Source organism: Maniola jurtina, chromosome 18 (genome assembly GCF_905333055.1).
Source record: "Maniola jurtina chromosome 18, ilManJurt1.1, whole genome shotgun sequence".
In the NCBI taxonomy this organism is placed as follows: Eukaryota; Metazoa; Arthropoda; class Insecta; order Lepidoptera; family Nymphalidae; genus Maniola; species Maniola jurtina.
In genome coordinates this window covers 2,221,764-2,233,449 of record NC_060046.1, presented here as the reverse complement: position 1 = coordinate 2,233,449, position 11,686 = coordinate 2,221,764, and the positions used below count along the sequence as shown (strand labels likewise).

At 36.1% G+C, this 11,686-nt stretch overlaps 1 protein-coding gene across 1 annotated transcript in view; it reads right to left on the bottom strand.

Moving 5' to 3' along the window:
• The window catches only part of LOC123874317 (acetylcholine receptor subunit alpha-like 1), a 336,305-nt gene that overhangs the window by 112,058 nt on the left and 212,561 nt on the right, over positions 1-11,686 (bottom strand). The window contains exon 4 of the mRNA XM_045919572.1: positions 188-391. Coding sequence (XP_045775528.1) covers positions 188-373 — 186 coding nt within the window. The 5' untranslated portion in view covers positions 374-391. The remainder of the gene's footprint in view (positions 1-187; positions 392-11,686) is intronic.

The window sequence follows — 11,686 nt, the reverse complement described above, 5'->3', positions numbered from 1 at the left end:
TGGGAACACCACTGTTCCATCAGTACTAAAGTCCCCGTGTGGAAAAGATGTAGAGTTTGGAATTCACAGACTCTATTTTTTTTCTTATTGTGTGTTGTGTGAGCTAAATAAACTTTGATTTATTTATTTTTATTTATTTAAGTGGGGCAAAATTACCATCTAAGAAGTTATAATAGAAGGTACTTACAACGTCGATGAGTTGACTAAGCCGTAGCCCCATCTTGACGGTGAGCCGATCTGAGTTGTTGCCTACGGGCCGGATCAGTCTGTTGTAGTTTGATAGGAGGTCGTCGTATAGCCGCTTCGCTTCAGGGTTTGCGACGCTCAAGCGGCCCCACACGCACAGGACTCCGACCACAAACGCCAACACCATCTTAGGCTAACACCTCCCCTGTGGACAAGAGAAACAGACTCTGAGTTCTCTGAGACATTTCTGAATGGCAAAATTAACTAAGTATTGTTAGATGTAGTTGTTGATAAGTCCACGCCCACGTGCTTACGCTCCTTGACAGTTGTCTGGTAGTCTATCATATGGCTTTGTGGCCTGCGAGTCATAAAGGCGATGGCCGTTGGAGTCATAAAGGCGATGGCCTTTGGCTCCAAAAAGTCCTAGAGTGAAGTCCGCGTATAAGCAAGCGTAGTGTGTGGGACCCCTCCAGCACGATGGACCGACGAGATACCTAAAGAGTTACGGGAAGTGGCTGGATGAGAAAGGCTGAGGAGCTGGTGTGATGGCGCTCTTTAGAGAAGACCTATGTCCAACAGTAGATTTCCACAGACTGATAATAATGACGAATGAATGAATTACGTAAAAATAAATGTCTCGATTCAACTTATATTAAAGCACATTCATCAATATAATCAACCCATCATCAGCTAACTACCGAGCACTGCTCTCCTCTCAGATTGAGAATGTTTAGGCCATAGTCTGCCACGCTGGCCCAGTACGGCAGACTGGTAGACTATCTGTAGGTATGTAACGCACTATTGTGGCCTTTCAATAAAATAAGTAATTTTACAATCATCATAATATTCATACTTGTTGGTTGGTACCAAAACGCAGTTAGATACAATGTTAAATAAAATTCAGGCAATATACAGCTATCCTGGCAATTGCATGATTGCAATGATTACATTAACTATTACCTAATTTGGGCTCGATTACGCATTGAATGTTGCAATCGAGGCCGTCGCATTAATTCTATTGGATAACAAAGTTACGTTATTGGCTATAATTTAAAGTTATAATGCGAATACCTTTTAGGCAAGCTGTAACAGCGATGATTCATTATTGTCTTTATTGCAAACTAGATGATGCTCGCGACTTTATCCACGTGGATTTTGATATTTAGAAATCCCGTAGGAACTCATTGGTTTTCTGGGATAAAAAGCCTATTTCTGTTTCCAGGTCTTTAACTCTATCACATTTTATCCATGCAAAAAATCAAGTCGATCCGTTGCTGATCCGTATATGATTAAAAGGCAAACCAATAAAGTAACAAACAAAGACACTTTCGAATTTATAATATGGGTAGTGCTTATATTTAAAATGCCCACGACTAGACTTCATACATCGTGCATTTAGATTTTTGAAAATCCCACGGGAAATTTTCGCTTTCCTGGTATAAAATCTTTGATTTCTTGTTTTAAAAAGTAGCCTCCTTCCAGGTCTTATATTATGCAAAATTGGAAATTAAGTGATGCCCACGACATCAATTGCGTGGATTTAGGCTTTTTAAATAGTCTTATTAATACATATATGAAAAGGAAATTCGATAGTTCAAAATTTTCATTCAAGAGATAGGAAATAAAGCTTATTTATATTTCCACCAAGCGAAGCCACAGGTGTTATTTTTTGCTAAAACTTTTTGGAAACTCTCTGTGTTAAATACCAATTATAACTATTGTAAACTTAGCAAATTAATAATATAAATATGATATACCTAATAATATAATATACCTACCTAATAATTGTTATAATACTCTATGCATATGCACAAAATAATATCTGGCACGTTACAGTCGTGTGGCTATAATTGTAACATTAAATACAAATTAGCTCACTAAACCGTGAGGTATCTTCCCCACTCAGCTATTTAGTACCAATAAATTATAACGAAATTAATTTAAGCCAAATTTCAGCGCCACCTTGTTTGTAATACGGCGATTTTGATATAGCTGTAAATCATTTCGATATTAAATTTTCTTATTCACCTTCGTTCGTGCATATCGAATGCTTTCTGAGAATCGGAAACGTAAACATCTGGCGTTATATTAGAAAAATCTTCAAATACATAAATTCGATTTTATATAATTTAATGGTTTTTGGATCATCTTCTTTGAATGATCACAACAATTTTTTCATTCTAGTTTTATTATTGGTATCAATTTTTTTTATTCCGATACAAGTTAGCCCTTGACAGCAATCTCACCTGGTGGTAGGTGATAAGGAGACGTTTACTTTATTTTTTATTACGGTAACCAGGCTGGACTGGCATTATATTTCTACGGAATAAATCTCCAAAGGTTGAAACTTCATCTGTTAGATTGTTCTCTAATACAAAATCAGTATTAATTTTGATATGAAACAGGATAAACAAGACCGAAATACAACACCAATAAATCTATCGAATGCCAAAGATAAGTTACAATTTATAGAATGCCTTAAAGGCACTCCAAATAGATTAGTTTCTTGATTTATTCGCAAGATCAAAGATGCTTCAGTACTCAAATAATTGCAGCGTCTAGATTAATGTTTATCCTTCCTTTTTTTAAGGCAAAGTTGATTTTAATTTTGAGATTAAAATCGAGATCAACAAAATAACCAAGACACCTACTTTACCTCCTTAGGGGTTGAATTTTCAAAAATCCTTTCGTTGAAGATGTCTACTTGCGTCATAATATGACGGAAGTAGACATGATTCTGGTCTCCATGCCTTTAACTCGATCCGTCCTGTAGTTTGAGCTGTGCGTTGATAGATAAGTCAGTCAGTTAGTCAGCTTTTCCTTTCAGATATAAAGAAAATTAAAATCATTGGAAATCCTATGAGAAAACCTAAGAAAATATAGATAACAGCGACTTCATCCGCGTGGACTTCAATTTTGAAAAATCTCGCGGGACTCTTTGATTTTTCGGGAACAAAATAGCCTCCGGAATGCAAACCATCCCTTATATAAAATTTCATCGAAATCGGTTAAATGTATGGGCCGGATTATAAACGATGGAAGTAATAGACATACAAACAGATAGAAATTCACAATTTTGCTTTTATAAACTATTTCAGAATTTGATAATATTAAATTTCAGAAATTATTCCAGTCACAAATAAATTTTTGCAATCTAAAATTGTTGCAATAATATACTTTCTTGTTGACCTATAACAAACTCTAACAAAGTTAAGAATAGCGAGTGTTATGTTGTCGGATCTCCTAAATATTGCTAATATACTTTTTAATAAAAGAAAATTCTCTCGCAAAACTCTGAATGCAAATTACAAAATTTTATGAATGCTAAGACTTTGGGCCTCGTATTTTATCTTAAGGCAAGACGTAATTTTAAATAAAAATTGATAAGAGCCAGTGTACAGGGCGCAAGCCCGCCCATGGAAACTTTTTCTTCGAATTTTCTTCAAGTCAAGAGTGAGTAGAACTTCTAGGCAAGCGCGCTCCATCTAGGCTGCATCACCACTTGCTAGCAGGTCTGATTGCAGTCAAGCGCTAGTCTATAAAAAAAAAATGTGTTCATCATCATCATCATCCTCACCATCTTAACCCATTGCTAGTCACACACACTATCACACTAATATTATAAAGAAGAAAGTTTGTATGTGTGTGTGTGTATGTTTGTTACTCCTTCACGCAAAAACTATTAGACGGATTTGGCTGAAATTTGGAATGGAGATAGATAATACCCTGGATTACCACATAGGCAACTTTTTATCCCGGAAAATTAAAGAGTTCCCACGGGATTTCGAAAAACCTAAATCCACGCGGGCGAAGTCGCGGGCATCGGTTAGTCTACTATAATTTAGCATGGGTCTCAAAGAGATAGGTTTAGTTTAGGCCTTATATCTCTCGCAGGTATACAGTCAAAGCCGTGATATTACAATCTCACTAGTGATATTGTAATTAAATTAAATAAAAAGCTATGTTGTTATTTCGATCCATAGAGCGCGATACATTTCTTCTTCATAGAGCAGCCCGTCCACGCGTCAGGGGTATCTATACGATTACTATATCAAGTCCTTTTACCTCAAAAATATAATTCCATAGTCCTTTGTAGTACAGTCTGCAACAAAGCTAAGTTTCCATCCGTCCACAGTCGCTTGTACTGGCAGGTGCAAACCTAGCCGTGCGCTGACTGTACATTGCAGTTGCGCTTTGCCTATTCGGTCTGAACTTAAACGAACGGTCGGAGTCTGGAATTGTTAGAGTTTATGTTACTGTATTGTTTCGTTCAAAACTAGGCATGAATGAGAAAAACTTTCCGCTAAATAAGCACTAATTGAAAAAAAAAAAACAAACTCATTTCCGTGCAAACAAATATAATAATGTTTTAACAAAAACCGTACAAATATAAGACCGCATTCATCATTTCGGAATAACGCCGGAGTGAATAACTAAAAATGCAAATCTGAACTTTATAGGCCAGAAAATAAGGCCTTGTTTGCGATTAATAAACTTCCCATAGAATTAAATTGACGTCGGTTTCATTTGCGAATGAATTTTGAATCTTGAAGGCCTAACTTTAAGGACTAATTTAGCTTCTGCTGTTTAACTGCTTTGAGGGTAATGGAAGGAGAGATTACTTGCGATCCTGGTTTTAAAGTCTTTTGATTTATTTTTACGAGAAGAACTAAAACCAAATTCTATTTGGATCGTGACCTGTGGTTTCCACATACTTCTAGGTTTCTTTTTTATTTGCGAAGGATAAAGTTTATTCCGGTGAATCAGCTCTTCGAGAAAACTTATTATCTAACTCGTCTTTAGTTTCGTACTTCTTCTTTGGCCCTTACATTGCATAGGTAAAGTACTTGTGCCTACTCTTTTATTATGATCTATTTTTCAGGTTCAGAGTTTACATTCATAATGTCTAAGCTGCCTATGGTTTCGTATGATGTTAAAGTATATTTGAACTTTAAAGTCGTTCAACATACATAAGAGTAATATGAAAGGCTTAATTTAAAACACTATTAAATAACTTGACCGTCACTGGAAGCTTTATATTGAGAGTAGCATTTCCGTTTCCGTCGATTTCATGCCAGTTTTCGTACTTTTATTGATGTCATATCTTACTTTACGCTTTACTAAAAAACAATGATGAGATCTAGATTGCAGCACGCCTGCCTAGAAGATGCCTATTTATACTTACCTTGAAAGTATTTAGGATACCTACGTGGTAGGAAGAGGGATGCGCCGGATGCCGGAAGGGCAACCTTAGCGGTTCGTATCATAAACGTTTAGTAAAAACGTTCCGTGCGAGTATATTGGATGTCGACCATATAAGGATGCCTACAGTTTCTCCTTTTATAAATACAGATAAGTAATAATGGTTGTCTAAAAGAAACCTTTTTTTTTTTCTCGTGAGGAAAATCCGTCATGGATACCACCGACCACGGGGGAGCACAGTGGTTATGTCGGACTCCTACCGACTAAAAACCTCACGAAGTTCCATCCCACCGCTAATGACGGAGCACAAGGGACCGGAAACACCTCGTTACTCCGCCAGCGGATGTCCGCCGTAGACCCACCACTGGGACACTACGTGCCCCCAAACACCTAGTTAGAGGCATGCCGGAACTACAGCACGCCAACCAACCCGAGGACCACACTGTGAGCGACGGACCACCCCGTGTCCATCACCCACAGGTCCTCTCGAGGGCTAGGGTTCGCGGGAAGGGCGATCCCCTTTCCACGTTCCCTATCCTCAACATCTCCCTCGCCCGAAACCTAAAACCTCTAAAAGAAACCTGCATCAACAAACTGGATACCGATACGCCAGCGAGCTTTTAAAGAAATGAATTATGTATCGTAGGGGTTCTCAAACCCAAACGTAAAGATTTCGATATACGGCTGATATATGCTGAGACTCTTAACATAAATCACAGGGTGCTTATTCTGTGAGTTACACTTTGGTTTTATACACAAAAACCCGGAAAACCTCTTTATTTTATGGTATAATTTGTAGGAGCTGTCACTTTGCACACCTAAGTGCTGCCATACACAAAATACCTACTTTTAGAATTGGTAGTTAATCAGTGATTTAGGGTTGAAAATACCTACTGTGGTTTTTTTTTCGGTTTAAAAAGTAGGCTCTTTAATTATAGGTATCCATACCCCATACCCATGTAAAAAAATCACGTCAATTATTGCTTGGTTGCGCCGTGGTTGATGCACAAACTAACAAACAAGCACACTTTCGAATTTATGATTTATTAAGATTTTACGGTAGTTAACAATGAAAAGAGAAGTACTTACACCATAGTATTTTTAGATACGTATATATTATAATCTACGTACTTTAGTGCAGACATAAAACACTTAGCTCACATTTGTAGAGCGCTATTCTCCTCTACTCTCATACGTTTTTAACCCCCGACCCAAAAAGAGGGGTGTTATAAGTTTGACGTGTGTATCTGTGTATCTGTCTGTGGCATCGTAGCTCCTAAACTAATAAACCGATTTCAATTTAGTTTTTTTTGTTTGAAAGGTGGCTTGATCGAGAGTGTTCTTAGCTATAATCCAAGAAAATCGGTTCAGTCGTTTGAAAGTTATCAGCTCTTTTCTAGTTCTTACTGTAACCTTCACTTGTCGGGGGTATTATAAGTTTTTAATTTACACTTGTTACTTTTTATCTTCTGTCTTACTCAACACCGAGTACGAATTTTGCCCAACATGTAATAATATAAACGTCGCATGTCTATGGTATAAGATCGTTGGTAGTTACCTAGAAGCTAGAATGGCAATTTAAATTGCCTCGATACTAACGGAGTTATGAGAAATGACAAAAGGCGCTCTATTTTTGCAATATAATCAATTCAACCTTTTCAAGAGCACGCCGCAAAAGACTTCGTCAGTCCATCGGACTGGAGGTCGTCATATACTGCGCTTATCGGTACGTGATCTCCCCTTCAGAACACAGAAATGAGTTTGAAAAACATAATACGTATAATATAATATAGGTTAGATAAAGTAAGAAGATATTAAAAAGGATGTAATATTTTATTACAGACTAGCGACCCGCCCCGGCTTCGCACGGGTGGACATTTATTTTTTCTATTTTCCGGGATAAAATATAGCCTATACGGATTCGGAAGAATCCTTCTAAGTAATGGTAAAAGAAATTTTGAAATCGGTCCAGTAGTTTTTGAGCCTATTCAATACAAACATACAAAGGTTTCCTCTTTATAATATTATAGTATAGATACCTACCTAATGACACCTTATTTTGTTACAATCAACGAATCTTCTAGCAACTTACTTCAATAAAACTTTAACACTGGCCATACACGATCAAGTTTACAGTCAAGTTTGTTCCATTTAACCATCGCGTTGGCTCGTCATTCAGACGGATAGCCATACACCGTCAAGTTTACTGGACTCCGTTTTAAATCTGCTGTAAACTTGATGAACCTTACTTGATCGTGTAAAGCCAGCGTAAGAAGCAGTAATAAGGATTTCAAAACTCGTTGAGTAAAAGGTCAAACAATTTCGTAATAGTATCATTTAATTATAGTTAATTAAGCTCCTCGAGCGAACGAGCGATTGGTTCAGGCATTAGCGAAATGAAAATCGGCTCAGTTAAAGCTTAAATATGGATTTAGAATCCGTCTGTTGTTTGGTACAAACGATGAGATGTAGAGTTTAGGACTTAGTTTAAAAAAAAAAATTGTTTGGAACATTGAGCCCGTTCATATTTTATATCATAATATTAGGTGTTATCCACTTAGTTAAGATAACTATGTCAAATCAATAATATTGTTATAACAAGAACATAACAATTACGCAAAAAATCTGAAGTACTTAGGTATAAGAATTAGATACTGTAGAACTTAAAAAGATGTAGTAATATAAAATTAGCAGTATAAGAATCGTTCGATTTTGTAAATAATGCATATATGTAAAGCATAAAATAAATGAAACGAACCTTTCTGATAGTTTTTCATTAAGAAAATTGCGATAGCCACAAAAAAATATGTGCCACACGGATTCCGCATAAAAATTGTTGTGCGCCTATGTTTTTGATTTTTGTTCGGATAATATTTCACGCGTTCTCTTAAGTTTTATACCAGATCATTTTCAGGGAATTATGTCTGTTTAATCCTAACTCGGAATTAAAATATCTGACACAAGGTATCCATAGCCAACGTAATGATAATGGCTTTCAGTGAAGACATTTTGGCAAGCACACCAACATCTGCCACGTAATAATTCCCGTTCATAATGTTTGGCAAATTGACATCGACTACATGTAAAGCCGGTGTTTAGATAAGTTATTTATCGAATGCTGTGGCTTGCCAAAATAATAGCTGTATCGGCCTCATATAAATTATAATTACTACTATCCTACTAAGGGCCGTTTTAAGGATTCCGTAGGTAACAGAAAAGTGCCAATGGAAGGGAACGGAACCAAAATAGGTACCTACTTAGAGAGTTGAAATTTTCACATAGTGTGTATTTGTATTGCCGCTCCATATTCCAAATGATTGCCAATCAAACCAATTGACAAGTGTAAATTAAAAATTTATAACACCCCCGACAAGAGAAGGTTACAGTAACTAGAAAAGAGCTGATAACTTTCAAACGGCTGAATCAATTTTCTTGGATTATTAGCTAAGTACACTCGATCAAGCCACCTTTGAAACAAAAAAAAACTAAATTAAAATTGGTTCATTAGTTTAGGAGCTACGATGCCACAGACAGATACACACATATGTACAGATACACACGTCAAACTTATAACACCCCTCTTTTTGGATCGAGGGTTAAAAATTAAAAACTAGAACTTTTTTAGGTATTTTCAATATAACATTTTTATGGTCCGTGGGTAAATGAGTACAAAAAGCTGTGAAATTCCCTTTGATCACCACTCGAAAATAAATTGTCCTCTTTTTCAACCTTTTTATCTAATAAGATGCTATATTCAAATTCAAGTAACCGTGCCAAACGTTGTCAAGGTCCGGATTTCGTTCCTTTCGGGGCACCGGGACGCGAAGATAGGGAAATTAATGACGTTATTTAGAGCCCCTTTTTTAATTTAGGATTCTTTAGAAAGATCCTCTGAGTGACAGCTAACTTACTGAATTATTGAGGCGATGAAGTTGTTGAGTCCAACAAACAGTTTCGTGATTTTCTAGATAATTTTGACATTTTAGGAAATACATAGGCACTGTATTAGGTTACACGTAGGTATTCAATGTATGCGTAAGAGTAGATAGTAGATAAAACCAGATCCAAATTATCATCAACTAGCTGGTGCCCGTGACTTCGTTCCCGTGGATATAGGTTTTTAAAAATTCCGTGGGAACTCATTGATTTTCCGGGATAAAAAATTGATTTTCCGGAATAAATCCGTCCAGTAGTTTTTGCGTGAAAGAGTAACAAACATACACACATATACCTACATATACCCACAAACTTACACCTTTCTTCGGTTTCACTCGGATGGAATTCTTAAAAATCGATAAGTAGGTAAGAGCGTAAGTACTTCTTAAAATGCTTCTTTATTTTTGATACAAATCCCAAGTGCCGATTTTCAAAGATAGGTAGGTACCTATAACTTGAAAACGACAGACTGTCATACAAACATTCATTTCCCATTTAATCCCCTCGGCGTGGAATTTCCAAAGATCCTTTCTTTCTTAGTGAGTGCCTACTTTTAAATAAAAAGAACCATTGTCAAAATTTCAAGTTTGAACCTCAGCGGTTTAGGCTGTGAATCAGTCAGGATATCTCTTTTTAGTTTTTTATATAGAACTAACTTATACCCGTGACTTTTCCAATTTTACCCAATGAATTTTTGAAAATCCTTTCTTACCAGATGTTTACGTCATAATATTTGCATACCAAATTTCAGCCCGATCCGTCCAGCAGTTTGAACTGTGCGTAGTTAGATAGATGTATTTATTTATTACACCTAACCTCATCATATATATTATTTGCGTTTTCGTAACTGTAATAATTTATAAAACATTCTGAACGCAAAAAAAACTTTCTTAGTCCTCTGTAAAGCATTCTAGGAAGTCATATAACTTTTTGAAAAGAGATAATTTTTTTACTTACTAATATATAAAATATAAAGAGTATATTTAGATTCCATCAACTCTTTATAATCATTTCATTACTCTATAATATAATATGTAGAAGTAACGAGTAACAAGTAACAAATTAGCTATTAGAAAAGTTTTACCTGTTCCCAAAATTCGGAGCCCCTTGGCGTAATGTGATGGCTACATATCCACGTTTTCCCCAAACAAGCATAGAGAAACTTTTCCATTACATTGTATGGGAAGTGTTGAAGTTAACTTGAATATATTAGTAACTATTTTGTGCTGGTATCACCACAAAAGTTGTTTTTCTATGAGAAATATTCTATCACATACAAACAGCTATCTTACAAATAGTATAAATGTGAAAGTTAGCCTGTTTGGTACTTCGAACTATTGTTGTATTTGATGAACCGATTTGGCTGAAATTTAGAATGGAGACCATCCCATTCCAAACCGTGAATGATACTTTTTAACCCAAAAAGTATCATTCACGGTTTGGAATGATATTATACCCATCCAGTTACCGACTTGTGTCAACGTTGCTTGACAATCGCAATCGATATTATGCATTGTCACAACAAGGCCACACGTTGATGATTTGTTAGATTAATATAGTTAGATATATTATGATGCAACAATTTCACTTTTGAAAAGAGTAAGTACAAAATTAACTACATGTAACTTACTGAGTTTCTTGTCGGCTCTTCTCAATACTTTCCAAACTGGTGGTAATATCATAACAGGTCATAAGAACCACATGATGGTGATAATGATGATGATCATGCCATCACCGCCCCACTACTGAGTACGGTTCTCCTCTCAGAATGAGAAGAGTCTTGGCCATAGTTTACCACGATGACCAGGAGTGGATTGGCAGACCCATGTCATGTTTTAAGAATCATAAATGAAATAACTATCTTTGCATTTAAATTTAATTCAAAACTATACAAGTGTAAATTAAAAATTTATAACACCCCCGACGTTCCAAAGTATTTGAGTTTTCAAAACATCATTTTCAAATAAATAATTATGTATGTAGGCAACGTTCATCTTGACAGCTTGACATTTGTTTATTGACATAATATTATGAACCTAACGGTTATCTAACCTTCTTTTCTACAAGAAAACTAGAAAAGAGCTGATAACTCTTAAACGGCTGAACCAATTTTTTTAGATTATAGCTAAGAACACTCTCGATCAAGCCACCTTTCAAACAAAAAAAACTAAATTAAAATCGGTTCATTCGTTTAGGCGCTACGATGCCACAGACAGATACACAGAAACACAGATACACAGATACACAGACACACAGATACACACGTCAAACTTATAACACCCCTCTTTTTGGGTCGGGGGTTAAAAATAGACATTCTCAAGACACTTATAGGTATATTATAGCTTTAGCTCCCACAAACGCT